Consider the following 18,177-nt stretch of genomic DNA (forward strand, 5'->3'; position numbering starts at 1 on the left):
ATAATTACAAATTGTTATCGTATGATAATTTACCTTTCAAAAGTATCGTATCGGCACAGAATTTTTTTTGCTAAAAAATTATTGTAGCAGTTTATAACGTAATCGTGTTAATTGTAACAGATGACTGTGTCGTTGTGGCCTAATGGATAAGACGCTGGACTCAAGAGAATATATTCGGAGGCAGATAATGATATTTTAAATATTGTTGCGCCGAACATATCACGTGGTATATCTATTGTGTGGTAGAAAGTATTGTTGCGAAGCTATACCTTACCTGGGGAACCCCTCGCGGGGGCGCCGCGGGCGGAAAAATAAGGGGGTTTTATTTGAATTTTCATTCCGGTTCCACGCGAGCATGGGTTCGAATCCCACCCAAGACAGTTTCTTCTTTTTTTTTTCCCCCATCCATCACATTTTTCTTTCGCAGAAATTTCATTGATTTTATATATATATATATATATATATATATGCATGCTCGAATAGCTTATTTATTTATGTTTTTTTTTTTCCAGGGATAAATTCACAAGGATTGTTGGTTTCTTCTTCATGAAAGGTAAGCACTCCTAACGTTACATTACACCTCATTATATTATTGCTATATTAAATTACCGTTATGTTAGGCAACAAGTCGTTTGCGACCAGGGTTAAACCTTCTTACTCGATTTATTGGCCCTCAAAAGGGCCTTTTTTTTTCCCCCCCACCCTGAACGAAAAGAAGTTACTTTGAACTGGTGTATTTGGTGACAGCTTTCGTTCCTTCAGACACTGCGTGCTTGGCGAGTTCTCCGGGGAGTAACAGCCGCACTGCAGTTTGGATTTCTCGACTGGTGATGGTGCTTCTCTTGTTGTAGTGGGCCAGTCGTGATGATTCCGCTGCAATTCTTTCAAAGATGTCATTTACGAAGGAGTTCATAATTGACATAGCCTTGCTAGATATCCCGGTGTCTGGGTGGACCTGCTTCAGAACCTTGTAGATGTAGATTGCGAAGCTCTCCTTCCTTCGCTTCTTCCTTTTTTTCTTGTCTCCAGCACGGACAGCCTTCTGGGCCTTTCCGGCTTTCTTCACAGCTTTTCCTGAAGGTTGTGGCGGCATTTTACCTGCAAAAAATTACGAAAATGTGTTAAAAAATTTTGAAATTTTTTCATAACGAAAGGATTTCAAGTTTACTCCACAAGTGAAGTTTCTCATTTGTGATTTTCCGCAACCCAATCTCAAATATAAACAATGGGGGAAGGGAATTCGTATTGTTCACCAGTAGATGGCAGCACTGAGCAGAGTCATATATCAACTTCGCCTTCGGGAACTGAATTACCTAAGAAATTGAATTTGTTCCCCCCCCCCCGCTTCCTTTCCAAACCCCCCCCCCCCCCCCCCCCCCACACACACACACACACAGATTTCAAAATTCAATCGCTTGTGGAAAATGTTATGTATTGGATTATCCGATTAAACATAATTATCAAATAAATAAAAAAAGAGGATTTATATGATGATGCCAACAGTATCTCGCAGTGCTAAGTAGAATCGTATATGAATCACTGATTTATTTGAAATAAATTTAATTTTTCTTTAATTTGAATATTTTGAAATTAAATCTTATTAAAGAAATTTGCCATGGATTGTGGGATTAGAAGAAATTACTGAAAGGAAAAAAAATTCCAACAGTAGATGGCAGCACTAAGCAGAGCCATATAGGCCCATATCACTGGCCGTATAGTATATTAATTTGTTTAATTTTCTTTTATTCCCTCTCTTCTTCCCCCCCCCCCCCCACATACACATATTTTTAAATTAAATTATTGGAAAATTATGTTACTTACCGATTTAAAAAAAGAAAGAAAAGTGATGCCAACAGCACGCGGTGTTCCCAGGTGGTCACCCTCCCAAGTACTAACCGCGCCCGATGCTGCTTAACTTCGGTGATCGGACGAGAACCGGTGTTTTCAGCATGGTATGGCCGTTGGCGATACATAATGCTCTTTTCACACTTCTTAAGTGATCATAAAATCTATTCAAAGGAGCCCGTCCATTTCCGCTGCTTTGTTCCTTTCTTCCCGTGGGAGTTGGGGCACAGATGGTGTCACATCACACTGGTACTCTAATTGATGACATCACAAAGGAGGCTCTTTCATCTGCCGAAAGCGCAGACGCACAAGCTGGTTGACGGACATGTGAGGAATTCCGCCTAAGGGCCCTTCTACAATTTTTCTTTTTTGCGCAAAATGTTTAAGACATTCTCTAGTTTCCGCCGAAAATGTTGTTTTCTTTTTCCAGTTCAATCTGTACTCTTACAGTAGGCATCGATTCCGCCAACTTTCAGTGCTGCTGCGATAATTTTCTGGAGGGGGGGGGGAAGAAATAACGGTTCCCCCCCCCCCTCCTGTCAAAGGGGGGGGATAAATCAAGTCTTTTATCGACCAATCGAATAACGCCTCGTCGGCGGACCAATGCCCGTTAGACAGCGGTGACGTCAGCTCCGCGCTTTCGAGACAGAGATCGTGATTATTGTCGATTTCCTTTCATTTCTGCTTCAGATTTCGCAAATTCAACATGTCTGGTCGAGGCAAGGGAGGAAAAGGTTTGGGCAAAGGAGGAGCGAAGAGACATCGTAAAGTTCTTCGCGATAACATCCAGGGCATTACGAAACCCGCCATCCGTCGTTTGGCTCGTCGTGGTGGTGTGAAACGTATATCCGGTCTCATTTACGAAGAGACCCGTGGAGTTCTCAAAGTTTTCCTCGAGAACGTTATCAGGGATGCTGTCACTTACACCGAGCACGCCAAGAGGAAAACCGTCACCGCCATGGACGTGGTCTATGCGCTGAAGAGACAAGGCAGAACCCTGTACGGTTTCGGCGGTTAAAAACAGCATATGCGGTTTTCATAGAAGACGCGGAGGAGAAAAAAAAAAAGGCCCTTCTCAGGGCCAAAAAATATATGATAGGTTGAAACTGAGTCGCATAACTTTGTTAAATATGTTTAAAAAACTAAACTTAAAGGGTTGGTACTAAATATTTATTACAAAAAAAATATTGCTGTAATCGTACTTTCGTCAAAGGTCAAGTACTATACGGGCCCCCCCCCCCCCCCCAGAGCTGCGAGGTCTCGTCAGACCTCGTAAGGGGCTTTATGTTCTATATATATATATATATATATATATTTGTGTTCGCGCGCTTTAATAACAAAATCGCGTTGATTATTTATGTTATGTATTTATATATTATCATGATAACACGTATCATATATTTATATGCGAGTTCGGCACCTTCTCACAAACATTTCTTGGCTCTGAAAAGAGCCTTTTTTTTTTTTTCCTTCAAGCCTTGGGCTTACTCCCTCATTTTTTTGCTTTCTTTGCCGTCGTCTTTTTCGGAGTGGACTTTGCTTTTTTCGGCTTCGCCGCTTTCGGTTTCGATGGTTTGGCTGCTTTTTTCGGAGACTTGGTCTTCGGAGCAGATTTCTTGACCGTCGATTTCTTTGCGGGGGCTGCTTTCTTTTTCTCGGACTTCTGTTTGGGCTTTGCGGTCTTCTTGGGGGATTTGGGTTTTTTCGAAGCGCCTTCCTTCTTGGGTTTCTTCACCTGTTTGGCAGCGGCAGAGGGTTCCTTGCTCTTCTGCCCGGATGCGCTCAATTTGAAAGATCCGGTGGCACCCTTGCCCTTGGTCTGAACCAGGGCTCCGCTGACTACGGCGCTCTTCAGGTACTTCTTGATGAAGGGTGAAAGCTTGTCCACGTCCACCTTGTACTGGGCACCGATGTGCTTCTTGATGGCCTGCAGTGAAGATCCGCCCCGTTCTTTAAGACTGGTGATGGCACTGTTCACCATTTCCGATACTTTCGGATGAGAGGGAGCAGCTTTCGGTTTCTTGCTGCCAGCTTTCGCCCCCTTTTTCTTCGGGGTCGAGGCGGCTGGCGCGGCAGATTGAGCTGGTTGTGCACCTTCGGACATGTTCGCTTGCACTCACGTAACGAAATGATCAGTAATTTCTCGTTTTTTTGCAGTAGATTCCCTTTGCGCTTCGTTTCAGCCAATCGCGTTTCTCGGTTTCGAAATCGACCAATCGCGGCGTAGTCGTCCGTTACACTTTGAATTTGGCGCTTCTGTCATTGTGGAAAAATTGAGGAGAAACATTTATCGTCTTGCTCTCAACGCGTTCAGACGTTTCTTTCATCGATACGCAGACATGGCTAGGACCAAGCAGACTGCCCGAAAGAGTACCGGAGGCAAGGCCCCCAGGAAACAGCTCGCGACCAAGGCTGCTCGTAAGAGTGCCCCGGCGACGGGGGGAGTGAAGAAGCCCCATCGTTACAGGCCCGGTACCGTGGCCCTCAGAGAGATCCGTCGTTACCAGAAGTCGACGGAATTGCTCATTAGGAAATTGCCCTTCCAGCGCCTCGTCCGTGAGATCGCCCAGGACTTCAAGACCGATTTGCGCTTCCAGAGCTCTGCTGTCATGGCTTTGCAGGAGGCCAGCGAGGCCTATCTCGTCGGTCTGTTCGAAGATACCAACTTGTGCGCTATCCACGCCAAGAGAGTTACCATCATGCCCAAAGACATTCAGCTTGCACGTAGGATCCGGGGTGAACGAGCTTAAGTCGTGAAGGAGGAGTAGGAAAAAAAAAACGGCCCTTCTAAGGGCCAACACATGCAAAGAGGTGCGCCTTTTCATTCGCATTGCCACACACGAGTTGAAATAGTTTTTTTTAATCCATACATGAAATTTTTCTGATTGATTAGAAAAGAAAGTTAGGACAAGCCACGTATGTTTTTTTTTTTTGTTTTTTGTTTTGCGCGCAGCGCTGAGAGAAATGTGACGCTGTATTTTATTACTATTGTGCCTCACCCAACCCAGACTTCTAGACTCGCCGGATTCGAATAGAGTTGCTTTGTTTACTGGGGGGTCACTTTTATGGTCTGGGCGTGGCTATCCCCAGCGGACAATGCGATTGTGTTTCGGAACCAGTCTCTAATTTCCCCGGGGGACATTGAGGCGACTGTGTTATTATTATTAAACAATGCGATTTAGCGTGACCTCTTTGCGTGATTTATTGGCCCTGATAAGGGCCTTTTTTTTTTTTTCTTCCTCTCTCGCTTGACTTAAGCTTTCTTTTCGGTTTTCTTGGGCAAGAGAACTGCCTGGATGTTGGGCAGCACTCCTCCCTGAGCTATGGTCACTCCGGACAAGAGCTTGTTCAACTCTTCGTCGTTCCTGATCGCCAGCTGCAGATGTCTGGGAATGATCCTGGTTTTCTTGTTGTCTCGCGCTGCATTTCCTGCCAATTCGAGAACTTCGGCGGCCAGGTATTCCAGGACGGCGGCCAGGTATACCGGAGCTCCGGCACCTACCCTCTCGGCGTAGTTGCCTTTTCGAAGGAGACGGTGGATACGGCCGACGGGAAATTGTAGACCGGCACGGCTAGACCTGGTCTTGCTCTTCCCCTTCACTTTTCCTCCTTTTCCACGTCCAGACATGTTTAATTTTTCCTAAAAAATGATCGGAATCGCGCTTCGCGCTTTTTTTTTGGCGCCGCCAATATCAGCCTGAGAGCTCTGCCTTCCTTGTTTTCCTTTCAGCCAATAGTGCCCCTTTTTGGCGTTTTCGCGATCCGCGTTCGTCGTAGTTGTAGACGAGAAACGCCTTCGTAGTTTTGAACCGAATAATAATCGATAAAACTAAAAGGTTCCGCTGACTATATGACCCGCATTTCCTTCTCCCTCCCCGTATTAACGGTTTCTCTTCTCTTTCCCCCCCCCCCCCCCATACATTTCTTCGTTTTTAAATGAAACTTATTTCTTTTTTTCCTTTTGTTATTAGAGGTGGTGTTTGTTTAGCACTACTGCATGTATGGCATGTCTCTTTCGTCGTTGAAGTTAAAGATTACTGACGTCCCGTATACGGGACAGAAAAGTTTTCTAATTTTCAAGGAAATAAATTATTTTATTCATATTTAGCATTCGGTTCTATACTTATTTTTTGCTTAATGGGCTGAACTTCCAAGAAAAAACGAGTTTAAAGGCGGCACAAAGCACAGATATTCTAATATGATGCTGGTATGCACAAAGAGCTGAAAGGTAATGAACTTGTTGAAACAAAGTGAACGCATGGGAAATACTAAAATAATGTTTATATGCACAAAATGAATGTGAAACGTTAGGGTAAATGAAGGAAAGGCTAAAATGAAGTAAATAAACTTGGCGAAACGAGATGTGTTAATATAATACACTGGGGGCTAAAATGAAATTGAAACAAAGTGGGACGCATGCGAAATACTGGAAATAATGTTTATATTCACAAAAGAAGTATGAAATCATAAATGAATATTTAATTGTTCATGAACGTAGATTGTAGTGAAATTATAATTTCCTATTTTTGTGTGAAATTGAAACAGAAAAAAAAAAAAGAAGTTGGCATTTCTCGTTTCTTTGCATCGCTGACTTTCAGTAGCTAACTAGGAATGATGTATGTCGTGTCTAGTGGCGTAATGGTTACGACGACGGACACGAATCTTGAGCCTAGTGTTTATGAAAGTCATGGGTTCGAATCTGCATTTGGTTATTATAATGAAATAAATTAATGTAATGATTGTAGTATTGTAATGATAATGAAATAAATTGTATGTAAAATATATAAATGTAATGAATAAATGTAAAATACATATTGTATGTAAAATAAATAAATCGCAAAGGGAATCTACTGTTCGAATCTGCATTTGGCTATGATAATTAATTGTTATTTATTATAATAATTACAAATTGTTATCGTATGATAATTTACCTTTCAAAAGTATCGTATCGGCACAGAATTTTTTTTGCTAAAAAATTATTGTAGCAGTTTATAACGTAATCGTGTTAATTGTAACAGATGACTGTGTCGTTGTGGCCTAATGGATAAGACGCTGGACTCAAGAGAATATATTCGGAGGCAGATAATGATATTTTAAATATTGTTGCGCCGAACATATCACGTGGTATATCTATTGTGTGGTAGAAAGTATTGTTGCGAAGCTATACCTTACCTGGGGAACCCCTCGCGGGGGCGCCGCGGGCGGAAAAATAAGGGGGTTTTATTTGAATTTTCATTCCGGTTCCACGCGAGCATGGGTTCGAATCCCACCCAAGACAGTTTCTTCTTTTTTTTTTCCCCCATCCATCACATTTTTCTTTCGCAGAAATTTCATTGATTTTATATATATATATATATATATATATATGCATGCTCGAATAGCTTATTTATTTATGTTTTTTTTTTTCCAGGGATAAATTCACAAGGATTGTTGGTTTCTTCTTCATGAAAGGTAAGCACTCCTAACGTTACATTACACCTCATTATATTATTGCTATATTAAATTACCGTTATGTTAGGCAACAAGTCGTTTGCGACCAGGGTTAAACCTTCTTACTCGATTTATTGGCCCTCAAAAGGGCCTTTTTTTTTCCCCCCCACCCTGAACGAAAAGAAGTTACTTTGAACTGGTGTATTTGGTGACAGCTTTCGTTCCTTCAGACACTGCGTGCTTGGCGAGTTCTCCGGGGAGTAACAGCCGCACTGCAGTTTGGATTTCTCGACTGGTGATGGTGCTTCTCTTGTTGTAGTGGGCCAGTCGTGATGATTCCGCTGCAATTCTTTCAAAGATGTCATTTACGAAGGAGTTCATAATTGACATAGCCTTGCTAGATATCCCGGTGTCTGGGTGGACCTGCTTCAGAACCTTGTAGATGTAGATTGCGAAGCTCTCCTTCCTTCGCTTCTTCCTTTTTTTCTTGTCTCCAGCACGGACAGCCTTCTGGGCCTTTCCGGCTTTCTTCACAGCTTTTCCTGAAGGTTGTGGCGGCATTTTACCTGCAAAAAATTACGAAAATGTGTTAAAAAATTTTGAAATTTTTTCATAACGAAAGGATTTCAAGTTTACTCCACAAGTGAAGTTTCTCATTTGTGATTTTCCGCAACCCAATCTCAAATATAAACAATGGGGGAAGGGAATTCGTATTGTTCACCAGTAGATGGCAGCACTGAGCAGAGTCATATATCAACTTCGCCTTCGGGAACTGAATTACCTAAGAAATTGAATTTGTTCCCCCCCCCCCGCTTCCTTTCCAAACCCCCCCCCCCCCCCCCCCCCCACACACACACACACACAGATTTCAAAATTCAATCGCTTGTGGAAAATGTTATGTATTGGATTATCCGATTAAACATAATTATCAAATAAATAAAAAAAGAGGATTTATATGATGATGCCAACAGTATCTCGCAGTGCTAAGTAGAATCGTATATGAATCACTGATTTATTTGAAATAAATTTAATTTTTCTTTAATTTGAATATTTTGAAATTAAATCTTATTAAAGAAATTTGCCATGGATTGTGGGATTAGAAGAAATTACTGAAAGGAAAAAAAATTCCAACAGTAGATGGCAGCACTAAGCAGAGCCATATAGGCCCATATCACTGGCCGTATAGTATATTAATTTGTTTAATTTTCTTTTATTCCCTCTCTTCTTCCCCCCCCCCCCCCACATACACATATTTTTAAATTAAATTATTGGAAAATTATGTTACTTACCGATTTAAAAAAAGAAAGAAAAGTGATGCCAACAGCACGCGGTGTTCCCAGGTGGTCACCCTCCCAAGTACTAACCGCGCCCGATGCTGCTTAACTTCGGTGATCGGACGAGAACCGGTGTTTTCAGCATGGTATGGCCGTTGGCGATACATAATGCTCTTTTCACACTTCTTAAGTGATCATAAAATCTATTCAAAGGAGCCCGTCCATTTCCGCTGCTTTGTTCCTTTCTTCCCGTGGGAGTTGGGGCACAGATGGTGTCACATCACACTGGTACTCTAATTGATGACATCACAAAGGAGGCTCTTTCATCTGCCGAAAGCGCAGACGCACAAGCTGGTTGACGGACATGTGAGGAATTCCGCCTAAGGGCCCTTCTACAATTTTTCTTTTTTGCGCAAAATGTTTAAGACATTCTCTAGTTTCCGCCGAAAATGTTGTTTTCTTTTTCCAGTTCAATCTGTACTCTTACAGTAGGCATCGATTCCGCCAACTTTCAGTGCTGCTGCGATAATTTTCTGGAGGGGGGGGGGAAGAAATAACGGTTCCCCCCCCCCCTCCTGTCAAAGGGGGGGGATAAATCAAGTCTTTTATCGACCAATCGAATAACGCCTCGTCGGCGGACCAATGCCCGTTAGACAGCGGTGACGTCAGCTCCGCGCTTTCGAGACAGAGATCGTGATTATTGTCGATTTCCTTTCATTTCTGCTTCAGATTTCGCAAATTCAACATGTCTGGTCGAGGCAAGGGAGGAAAAGGTTTGGGCAAAGGAGGAGCGAAGAGACATCGTAAAGTTCTTCGCGATAACATCCAGGGCATTACGAAACCCGCCATCCGTCGTTTGGCTCGTCGTGGTGGTGTGAAACGTATATCCGGTCTCATTTACGAAGAGACCCGTGGAGTTCTCAAAGTTTTCCTCGAGAACGTTATCAGGGATGCTGTCACTTACACCGAGCACGCCAAGAGGAAAACCGTCACCGCCATGGACGTGGTCTATGCGCTGAAGAGACAAGGCAGAACCCTGTACGGTTTCGGCGGTTAAAAACAGCATATGCGGTTTTCATAGAAGACGCGGAGGAGAAAAAAAAAAAGGCCCTTCTCAGGGCCAAAAAATATATGATAGGTTGAAACTGAGTCGCATAACTTTGTTAAATATGTTTAAAAAACTAAACTTAAAGGGTTGGTACTAAATATTTATTACAAAAAAAATATTGCTGTAATCGTACTTTCGTCAAAGGTCAAGTACTATACGGGCCCCCCCCCCCCCCCCAGAGCTGCGAGGTCTCGTCAGACCTCGTAAGGGGCTTTATGTTCTATATATATATATATATATATATATTTGTGTTCGCGCGCTTTAATAACAAAATCGCGTTGATTATTTATGTTATGTATTTATATATTATCATGATAACACGTATCATATATTTATATGCGAGTTCGGCACCTTCTCACAAACATTTCTTGGCTCTGAAAAGAGCCTTTTTTTTTTTTTCCTTCAAGCCTTGGGCTTACTCCCTCATTTTTTTGCTTTCTTTGCCGTCGTCTTTTTCGGAGTGGACTTTGCTTTTTTCGGCTTCGCCGCTTTCGGTTTCGATGGTTTGGCTGCTTTTTTCGGAGACTTGGTCTTCGGAGCAGATTTCTTGACCGTCGATTTCTTTGCGGGGGCTGCTTTCTTTTTCTCGGACTTCTGTTTGGGCTTTGCGGTCTTCTTGGGGGATTTGGGTTTTTTCGAAGCGCCTTCCTTCTTGGGTTTCTTCACCTGTTTGGCAGCGGCAGAGGGTTCCTTGCTCTTCTGCCCGGATGCGCTCAATTTGAAAGATCCGGTGGCACCCTTGCCCTTGGTCTGAACCAGGGCTCCGCTGACTACGGCGCTCTTCAGGTACTTCTTGATGAAGGGTGAAAGCTTGTCCACGTCCACCTTGTACTGGGCACCGATGTGCTTCTTGATGGCCTGCAGTGAAGATCCGCCCCGTTCTTTAAGACTGGTGATGGCACTGTTCACCATTTCCGATACTTTCGGATGAGAGGGAGCAGCTTTCGGTTTCTTGCTGCCAGCTTTCGCCCCCTTTTTCTTCGGGGTCGAGGCGGCTGGCGCGGCAGATTGAGCTGGTTGTGCACCTTCGGACATGTTCGCTTGCACTCACGTAACGAAATGATCAGTAATTTCTCGTTTTTTTGCAGTAGATTCCCTTTGCGCTTCGTTTCAGCCAATCGCGTTTCTCGGTTTCGAAATCGACCAATCGCGGCGTAGTCGTCCGTTACACTTTGAATTTGGCGCTTCTGTCATTGTGGAAAAATTGAGGAGAAACATTTATCGTCTTGCTCTCAACGCGTTCAGACGTTTCTTTCATCGATACGCAGACATGGCTAGGACCAAGCAGACTGCCCGAAAGAGTACCGGAGGCAAGGCCCCCAGGAAACAGCTCGCGACCAAGGCTGCTCGTAAGAGTGCCCCGGCGACGGGGGGAGTGAAGAAGCCCCATCGTTACAGGCCCGGTACCGTGGCCCTCAGAGAGATCCGTCGTTACCAGAAGTCGACGGAATTGCTCATTAGGAAATTGCCCTTCCAGCGCCTCGTCCGTGAGATCGCCCAGGACTTCAAGACCGATTTGCGCTTCCAGAGCTCTGCTGTCATGGCTTTGCAGGAGGCCAGCGAGGCCTATCTCGTCGGTCTGTTCGAAGATACCAACTTGTGCGCTATCCACGCCAAGAGAGTTACCATCATGCCCAAAGACATTCAGCTTGCACGTAGGATCCGGGGTGAACGAGCTTAAGTCGTGAAGGAGGAGTAGGAAAAAAAAAACGGCCCTTCTAAGGGCCAACACATGCAAAGAGGTGCGCCTTTTCATTCGCATTGCCACACACGAGTTGAAATAGTTTTTTTTAATCCATACATGAAATTTTTCTGATTGATTAGAAAAGAAAGTTAGGACAAGCCACGTATGTTTTTTTTTTTTGTTTTTTGTTTTGCGCGCAGCGCTGAGAGAAATGTGACGCTGTATTTTATTACTATTGTGCCTCACCCAACCCAGACTTCTAGACTCGCCGGATTCGAATAGAGTTGCTTTGTTTACTGGGGGGTCACTTTTATGGTCTGGGCGTGGCTATCCCCAGCGGACAATGCGATTGTGTTTCGGAACCAGTCTCTAATTTCCCCGGGGGACATTGAGGCGACTGTGTTATTATTATTAAACAATGCGATTTAGCGTGACCTCTTTGCGTGATTTATTGGCCCTGATAAGGGCCTTTTTTTTTTTTTCTTCCTCTCTCGCTTGACTTAAGCTTTCTTTTCGGTTTTCTTGGGCAAGAGAACTGCCTGGATGTTGGGCAGCACTCCTCCCTGAGCTATGGTCACTCCGGACAAGAGCTTGTTCAACTCTTCGTCGTTCCTGATCGCCAGCTGCAGATGTCTGGGAATGATCCTGGTTTTCTTGTTGTCTCGCGCTGCATTTCCTGCCAATTCGAGAACTTCGGCGGCCAGGTATTCCAGGACGGCGGCCAGGTATACCGGAGCTCCGGCACCTACCCTCTCGGCGTAGTTGCCTTTTCGAAGGAGACGGTGGATACGGCCGACGGGAAATTGTAGACCGGCACGGCTAGACCTGGTCTTGCTCTTCCCCTTCACTTTTCCTCCTTTTCCACGTCCAGACATGTTTAATTTTTCCTAAAAAATGATCGGAATCGCGCTTCGCGCTTTTTTTTTGGCGCCGCCAATATCAGCCTGAGAGCTCTGCCTTCCTTGTTTTCCTTTCAGCCAATAGTGCCCCTTTTTGGCGTTTTCGCGATCCGCGTTCGTCGTAGTTGTAGACGAGAAACGCCTTCGTAGTTTTGAACCGAATAATAATCGATAAAACTAAAAGGTTCCGCTGACTATATGACCCGCATTTCCTTCTCCCTCCCCGTATTAACGGTTTCTCTTCTCTTTCCCCCCCCCCCCCCCATACATTTCTTCGTTTTTAAATGAAACTTATTTCTTTTTTTCCTTTTGTTATTAGAGGTGGTGTTTGTTTAGCACTACTGCATGTATGGCATGTCTCTTTCGTCGTTGAAGTTAAAGATTACTGACGTCCCGTATACGGGACAGAAAAGTTTTCTAATTTTCAAGGAAATAAATTATTTTATTCATATTTAGCATTCGGTTCTATACTTATTTTTTGCTTAATGGGCTGAACTTCCAAGAAAAAACGAGTTTAAAGGCGGCACAAAGCACAGATATTCTAATATGATGCTGGTATGCACAAAGAGCTGAAAGGTAATGAACTTGTTGAAACAAAGTGAACGCATGGGAAATACTAAAATAATGTTTATATGCACAAAATGAATGTGAAACGTTAGGGTAAATGAAGGAAAGGCTAAAATGAAGTAAATAAACTTGGCGAAACGAGATGTGTTAATATAATACACTGGGGGCTAAAATGAAATTGAAACAAAGTGGGACGCATGCGAAATACTGGAAATAATGTTTATATTCACAAAAGAAGTATGAAATCATAAATGAATATTTAATTGTTCATGAACGTAGATTGTAGTGAAATTATAATTTCCTATTTTTGTGTGAAATTGAAACAGAAAAAAAAAAAAGAAGTTGGCATTTCTCGTTTCTTTGCATCGCTGACTTTCAGTAGCTAACTAGGAATGATGTATGTCGTGTCTAGTGGCGTAATGGTTACGACGACGGACACGAATCTTGAGCCTAGTGTTTATGAAAGTCATGGGTTCGAATCTGCATTTGGTTATTATAATGAAATAAATTAATGTAATGATTGTAGTATTGTAATGATAATGAAATAAATTGTATGTAAAATATATAAATGTAATGAATAAATGTAAAATACATATTGTATGTAAAATAAATAAATCGCAAAGGGAATCTACTGTTCGAATCTGCATTTGGCTATGATAATTAATTGTTATTTATTATAATAATTACAAATTGTTATCGTATGATAATTTACCTTTCAAAAGTATCGTATCGGCACAGAATTTTTTTTGCTAAAAAATTATTGTAGCAGTTTATAACGTAATCGTGTTAATTGTAACAGATGACTGTGTCGTTGTGGCCTAATGGATAAGACGCTGGACTCAAGAGAATATATTCGGAGGCAGATAATGATATTTTAAATATTGTTGCGCCGAACATATCACGTGGTATATCTATTGTGTGGTAGAAAGTATTGTTGCGAAGCTATACCTTACCTGGGGAACCCCTCGCGGGGGCGCCGCGGGCGGAAAAATAAGGGGGTTTTATTTGAATTTTCATTCCGGTTCCACGCGAGCATGGGTTCGAATCCCACCCAAGACAGTTTCTTCTTTTTTTTTTCCCCCATCCATCACATTTTTCTTTCGCAGAAATTTCATTGATTTTATATATATATATATATATATATATATGCATGCTCGAATAGCTTATTTATTTATGTTTTTTTTTTTCCAGGGATAAATTCACAAGGATTGTTGGTTTCTTCTTCATGAAAGGTAAGCACTCCTAACGTTACATTACACCTCATTATATTATTGCTATATTAAATTACCGTTATGTTAGGCAACAAGTCGTTTGCGACCAGGGTTAAACCTTCTTACTCGATTTATTGGCCCTCAAAAGGGCCTTTTTTTTTCCCCCCCACCCTGAACGAAAAGAAGTTACTTTGAACTGGTGTATTTGGTGACAGCTTTCGTTCCTTCAGACACTGCGTGCTTGGCGAGTTCTCCGGGGAGTAACAGCCGCACTGCAGTTTGGATTTCTCGACTGGTGATGGTGCTTCTCTTGTTGTAGTGGGCCAGTCGTGATGATTCCGCTGCAATTCTTTCAAAGATGTCATTTACGAAGGAGTTCATAATTGACATAGCCTTGCTAGATATCCCGGTGTCTGGGTGGACCTGCTTCAGAACCTTGTAGATGTAGATTGCGAAGCTCTCCTTCCTTCGCTTCTTCCTTTTTTTCTTGTCTCCAGCACGGACAGCCTTCTGGGCCTTTCCGGCTTTCTTCACAGCTTTTCCTGAAGGTTGTGGCGGCATTTTACCTGCAAAAAATTACGAAAATGTGTTAAAAAATTTTGAAATTTTTTCATAACGAAAGGATTTCAAGTTTACTCCACAAGTGAAGTTTCTCATTTGTGATTTTCCGCAACCCAATCTCAAATATAAACAATGGGGGAAGGGAATTCGTATTGTTCACCAGTAGATGGCAGCACTGAGCAGAGTCATATATCAACTTCGCCTTCGGGAACTGAATTACCTAAGAAATTGAATTTGTTCCCCCCCCCCGCTTCCTTTCCAAACCCCCCCCCCCCCCCCCCCCCCACACACACACACACACAGATTTCAAAATTCAATCGCTTGTGGAAAATGTTATGTATTGGATTATCCGATTAAACATAATTATCAAATAAATAAAAAAAGAGGATTTATATGATGATGCCAACAGTATCTCGCAGTGCTAAGTAGAATCGTATATGAATCACTGATTTATTTGAAATAAATTTAATTTTTCTTTAATTTGAATATTTTGAAATTAAATCTTATTAAAGAAATTTGCCATGGATTGTGGGATTAGAAGAAATTACTGAAAGGAAAAAAAATTCCAACAGTAGATGGCAGCACTAAGCAGAGCCATATAGGCCCATATCACTGGCCGTATAGTATATTAATTTGTTTAATTTTCTTTTATTCCCTCTCTTCTTCCCCCCCCCCCCCCACATACACATATTTTTAAATTAAATTATTGGAAAATTATGTTACTTACCGATTTAAAAAAAGAAAGAAAAGTGATGCCAACAGCACGCGGTGTTCCCAGGTGGTCACCCTCCCAAGTACTAACCGCGCCCGATGCTGCTTAACTTCGGTGATCGGACGAGAACCGGTGTTTTCAGCATGGTATGGCCGTTGGCGATACATAATGCTCTTTTCACACTTCTTAAGTGATCATAAAATCTATTCAAAGGAGCCCGTCCATTTCCGCTGCTTTGTTCCTTTCTTCCCGTGGGAGTTGGGGCACAGATGGTGTCACATCACACTGGTACTCTAATTGATGACATCACAAAGGAGGCTCTTTCATCTGCCGAAAGCGCAGACGCACAAGCTGGTTGACGGACATGTGAGGAATTCCGCCTAAGGGCCCTTCTACAATTTTTCTTTTTTGCGCAAAATGTTTAAGACATTCTCTAGTTTCCGCCGAAAATGTTGTTTTCTTTTTCCAGTTCAATCTGTACTCTTACAGTAGGCATCGATTCCGCCAACTTTCAGTGCTGCTGCGATAATTTTCTGGAGGGGGGGGGGAAGAAATAACGGTTCCCCCCCCCCCTCCTGTCAAAGGGGGGGGATAAATCAAGTCTTTTATCGACCAATCGAATAACGCCTCGTCGGCGGACCAATGCCCGTTAGACAGCGGTGACGTCAGCTCCGCGCTTTCGAGACAGAGATCGTGATTATTGTCGATTTCCTTTCATTTCTGCTTCAGATTTCGCAAATTCAACATGTCTGGTCGAGGCAAGGGAGGAAAAGGTTTGGGCAAAGGAGGAGCGAAGAGACATCGTAAAGTTCTTCGCGATAACATCCAGGGCATTACGAAACCCGCCATCCGTCGTTTGGCTCGTCGTGGTGGTGTGAAACGTATATCCGGTCTCATTTACGAAGAGACCCGTGGAGTTCTCAAAGTTTTCCTCGAGAACGTTATCAGGGATGCTGTCACTTACACCGAGCACGCCAAGAGGAAAACCGTCACCGCCATGGACGTGGTCTATGCGCTGAAGAGACAAGGCAGAACCCTGTACGGTTTCGGCGGTTAAAAACAGCATATGCGGTTTTCATAGAAGACGCGGAGGAGAAAAAAAAAAAGGCCCTTCTCAGGGCCAAAAAATATATGATAGGTTGAAACTGAGTCGCATAACTTTGTTAAATATGTTTAAAAAACTAAACTTAAAGGGTTGGTACTAAATATTTATTACAAAAAAAATATTGCTGTAATCGTACTTTCGTCAAAGGTCAAGTACTATACGGGCCCCCCCCCCCCCCCCAGAGCTGCGAGGTCTCGTCAGACCTCGTAAGGGGCTTTATGTTCTATATATATATATATATATATATATTTGTGTTCGCGCGCTTTAATAACAAAATCGCGTTGATTATTTATGTTATGTATTTATATATTATCATGATAACACGTATCATATATTTATATGCGAGTTCGGCACCTTCTCACAAACATTTCTTGGCTCTGAAAAGAGCCTTTTTTTTTTTTTCCTTCAAGCCTTGGGCTTACTCCCTCATTTTTTTGCTTTCTTTGCCGTCGTCTTTTTCGGAGTGGACTTTGCTTTTTTCGGCTTCGCCGCTTTCGGTTTCGATGGTTTGGCTGCTTTTTTCGGAGACTTGGTCTTCGGAGCAGATTTCTTGACCGTCGATTTCTTTGCGGGGGCTGCTTTCTTTTTCTCGGACTTCTGTTTGGGCTTTGCGGTCTTCTTGGGGGATTTGGGTTTTTTCGAAGCGCCTTCCTTCTTGGGTTTCTTCACCTGTTTGGCAGCGGCAGAGGGTTCCTTGCTCTTCTGCCCGGATGCGCTCAATTTGAAAGATCCGGTGGCACCCTTGCCCTTGGTCTGAACCAGGGCTCCGCTGACTACGGCGCTCTTCAGGTACTTCTTGATGAAGGGTGAAAGCTTGTCCACGTCCACCTTGTACTGGGCACCGATGTGCTTCTTGATGGCCTGCAGTGAAGATCCGCCCCGTTCTTTAAGACTGGTGATGGCACTGTTCACCATTTCCGATACTTTCGGATGAGAGGGAGCAGCTTTCGGTTTCTTGCTGCCAGCTTTCGCCCCCTTTTTCTTCGGGGTCGAGGCGGCTGGCGCGGCAGATTGAGCTGGTTGTGCACCTTCGGACATGTTCGCTTGCACTCACGTAACGAAATGATCAGTAATTTCTCGTTTTTTTGCAGTAGATTCCCTTTGCGCTTCGTTTCAGCCAATCGCGTTTCTCGGTTTCGAAATCGACCAATCGCGGCGTAGTCGTCCGTTACACTTTGAATTTGGCGCTTCTGTCATTGTGGAAAAATTGAGAACTACACCGCTCTAACTCCGACCGACGAGGCTGAAGTAACAGCCATCATTAAAAGGCTTAAGAAAAACAAGGCACCAGGGTACGACGGGATCACCAACAGGGCCATCAAGGAGATGCCGGCCAACTTAATACAGGTCCTGGTTAGAATTTTTAATGAGCTCTTACGACACCAATACTTTCCAAAAATATGGAAATTCGCGGTCATAAGACTCATTCCAAAGGCTGGGCAGGACTTGATATTCGCCTCGAACTGGCGCCCAATCTCCTTGTTGAGCTCTCTTGGGAAACTGTTCGAAAGGGTGGTAGTGAAGCGACTACATGACTATAATGACTACCATAGGGTACTCATCCCGGAACAACACGGATTTAGAAACGGCCACTCAACCACGACTCAACTCCTGAGGGTAGTTGAATACTTGCAATGGGCTAGAGCAAATCGCGTTACAGTAGCAATGGCCCTATACGATTTATCCAAAAGTTTCGACAAGGTCTGGCACAACGGGCTATTGCACAAGCTAATTAGCATGAATTTGCCACATAGCTTGATAAATTTCATCAAAAATTACCT

At 43.2% G+C, this 18,177-nt stretch overlaps 10 protein-coding genes, 3 non-coding genes and 3 pseudogenes across 13 annotated transcripts; 5 read left to right on the forward strand and 11 right to left on the reverse strand.

Moving 5' to 3' along the window:
- Nucleotides 1-718: 718 nt before the first annotated feature.
- On the reverse strand, nt 719-1,093 carry LOC149077760 (histone H2B). Its single transcript, XM_089242963.1, has one exon. It carries the CDS (start codon nt 1,091-1,093, stop codon nt 719-721), a length of 375 nt encoding a protein of 124 aa, XP_089099089.1.
- Nucleotides 1,094-1,847: 754 nt separating this feature from the next.
- On the reverse strand, nt 1,848-1,966 carry LOC149077761 (5S ribosomal RNA). The gene has a single exon (XR_016194256.1). It is a non-coding gene; the product is annotated as a 5S ribosomal RNA (ribosomal RNA).
- Nucleotides 1,967-2,551: 585 nt separating this feature from the next.
- LOC149077762 (histone H4) lies at nt 2,552-2,863 on the forward strand. Its single transcript, XM_089242965.1, has one exon. It carries the CDS (start codon nt 2,552-2,554, stop codon nt 2,861-2,863), a length of 312 nt encoding a protein of 103 aa, XP_089099091.1.
- A 474-nt stretch (nt 2,864-3,337) lies between these two features.
- Nucleotides 3,338-3,949, reverse strand: LOC149077763 (histone H1-III pseudogene; annotated as a pseudogene).
- Nucleotides 3,950-4,172: 223 nt separating this feature from the next.
- LOC149077764 (histone H3) lies at nt 4,173-4,614 on the forward strand. Its single transcript, XM_089242966.1, has one exon. It carries the CDS (start codon nt 4,185-4,187, stop codon nt 4,593-4,595), a length of 411 nt encoding a protein of 136 aa, XP_089099092.1. The 5' UTR covers nt 4,173-4,184; the 3' UTR covers nt 4,596-4,614.
- Nucleotides 4,615-5,098: 484 nt separating this feature from the next.
- Nucleotides 5,099-5,473, reverse strand: LOC149077765 (histone H2A). The gene has a single exon (XM_089242967.1). It carries the CDS (start codon nt 5,471-5,473, stop codon nt 5,099-5,101), a length of 375 nt encoding a protein of 124 aa, XP_089099093.1.
- A 1,988-nt stretch (nt 5,474-7,461) lies between these two features.
- Nucleotides 7,462-7,836, reverse strand: LOC149077766 (histone H2B). Its single transcript, XM_089242968.1, has one exon. The coding sequence runs from the start codon at nt 7,834-7,836 to the stop codon at nt 7,462-7,464; it is 375 nt and encodes a 124-aa protein (XP_089099094.1).
- Nucleotides 7,837-8,590: 754 nt separating this feature from the next.
- LOC149077767 (5S ribosomal RNA) lies at nt 8,591-8,709 on the reverse strand. The gene has a single exon (XR_016194257.1). It is a non-coding gene; the product is annotated as a 5S ribosomal RNA (ribosomal RNA).
- A 585-nt stretch (nt 8,710-9,294) lies between these two features.
- Nucleotides 9,295-9,606, forward strand: LOC149077768 (histone H4). The gene has a single exon (XM_089242969.1). It carries the CDS (start codon nt 9,295-9,297, stop codon nt 9,604-9,606), a length of 312 nt encoding a protein of 103 aa, XP_089099095.1.
- Nucleotides 9,607-10,080: 474 nt separating this feature from the next.
- LOC149077769 (histone H1-III pseudogene) lies at nt 10,081-10,692 on the reverse strand (annotated as a pseudogene).
- Nucleotides 10,693-10,915: 223 nt separating this feature from the next.
- Nucleotides 10,916-11,358, forward strand: LOC149077770 (histone H3). The gene has a single exon (XM_089242970.1). It carries the CDS (start codon nt 10,928-10,930, stop codon nt 11,336-11,338), a length of 411 nt encoding a protein of 136 aa, XP_089099096.1. The 5' UTR covers nt 10,916-10,927; the 3' UTR covers nt 11,339-11,358.
- A 483-nt stretch (nt 11,359-11,841) lies between these two features.
- On the reverse strand, nt 11,842-12,216 carry LOC149077771 (histone H2A). The gene has a single exon (XM_089242971.1). It carries the CDS (start codon nt 12,214-12,216, stop codon nt 11,842-11,844), a length of 375 nt encoding a protein of 124 aa, XP_089099097.1.
- Nucleotides 12,217-14,204: 1,988 nt separating this feature from the next.
- On the reverse strand, nt 14,205-14,579 carry LOC149077772 (histone H2B). The gene has a single exon (XM_089242972.1). The coding sequence runs from the start codon at nt 14,577-14,579 to the stop codon at nt 14,205-14,207; it is 375 nt and encodes a 124-aa protein (XP_089099098.1).
- A 753-nt stretch (nt 14,580-15,332) lies between these two features.
- Nucleotides 15,333-15,451, reverse strand: LOC149077773 (5S ribosomal RNA). The gene has a single exon (XR_016194258.1). It is a non-coding gene; the product is annotated as a 5S ribosomal RNA (ribosomal RNA).
- A 585-nt stretch (nt 15,452-16,036) lies between these two features.
- Nucleotides 16,037-16,348, forward strand: LOC149077774 (histone H4). The gene has a single exon (XM_089242974.1). It carries the CDS (start codon nt 16,037-16,039, stop codon nt 16,346-16,348), a length of 312 nt encoding a protein of 103 aa, XP_089099100.1.
- A 474-nt stretch (nt 16,349-16,822) lies between these two features.
- LOC149077775 (histone H1-III pseudogene) lies at nt 16,823-17,434 on the reverse strand (annotated as a pseudogene).
- Between the last annotated feature and the right edge of the window lie 743 nt (nt 17,435-18,177).

The sequence above is a fragment of the Pholcus phalangioides genome, unplaced genomic scaffold, assembly GCF_987345545.1.
Source record: "Pholcus phalangioides strain wild (caught in Gottingen) unplaced genomic scaffold, Ppha-v1.0 ptg000015l_1, whole genome shotgun sequence".
Taxonomy (NCBI): Eukaryota; Metazoa; Arthropoda; class Arachnida; order Araneae; family Pholcidae; genus Pholcus; species Pholcus phalangioides.

Excerpts from the sequence above, each read along its gene's own strand:
- LOC149077760 (XM_089242963.1), bottom strand. The coding sequence starts at position 1,093 with ATGCCGCCACAACCTTCAGGAAAAGCTGTGAAGAAAGCCGGAAAGGCC.
- LOC149077762 (XM_089242965.1), top strand. The coding sequence starts at position 2,552 with ATGTCTGGTCGAGGCAAGGGAGGAAAAGGTTTGGGCAAAGGAGGAGCG.
- LOC149077764 (XM_089242966.1), top strand. The coding sequence starts at position 4,185 with ATGGCTAGGACCAAGCAGACTGCCCGAAAGAGTACCGGAGGCAAGGCC.
- LOC149077765 (XM_089242967.1), bottom strand. The coding sequence starts at position 5,473 with ATGTCTGGACGTGGAAAAGGAGGAAAAGTGAAGGGGAAGAGCAAGACC.
- LOC149077766 (XM_089242968.1), bottom strand. The coding sequence starts at position 7,836 with ATGCCGCCACAACCTTCAGGAAAAGCTGTGAAGAAAGCCGGAAAGGCC.
- LOC149077768 (XM_089242969.1), top strand. The coding sequence starts at position 9,295 with ATGTCTGGTCGAGGCAAGGGAGGAAAAGGTTTGGGCAAAGGAGGAGCG.
- LOC149077770 (XM_089242970.1), top strand. The coding sequence starts at position 10,928 with ATGGCTAGGACCAAGCAGACTGCCCGAAAGAGTACCGGAGGCAAGGCC.
- LOC149077771 (XM_089242971.1), bottom strand. The coding sequence starts at position 12,216 with ATGTCTGGACGTGGAAAAGGAGGAAAAGTGAAGGGGAAGAGCAAGACC.
- LOC149077772 (XM_089242972.1), bottom strand. The coding sequence starts at position 14,579 with ATGCCGCCACAACCTTCAGGAAAAGCTGTGAAGAAAGCCGGAAAGGCC.
- LOC149077774 (XM_089242974.1), top strand. The coding sequence starts at position 16,037 with ATGTCTGGTCGAGGCAAGGGAGGAAAAGGTTTGGGCAAAGGAGGAGCG.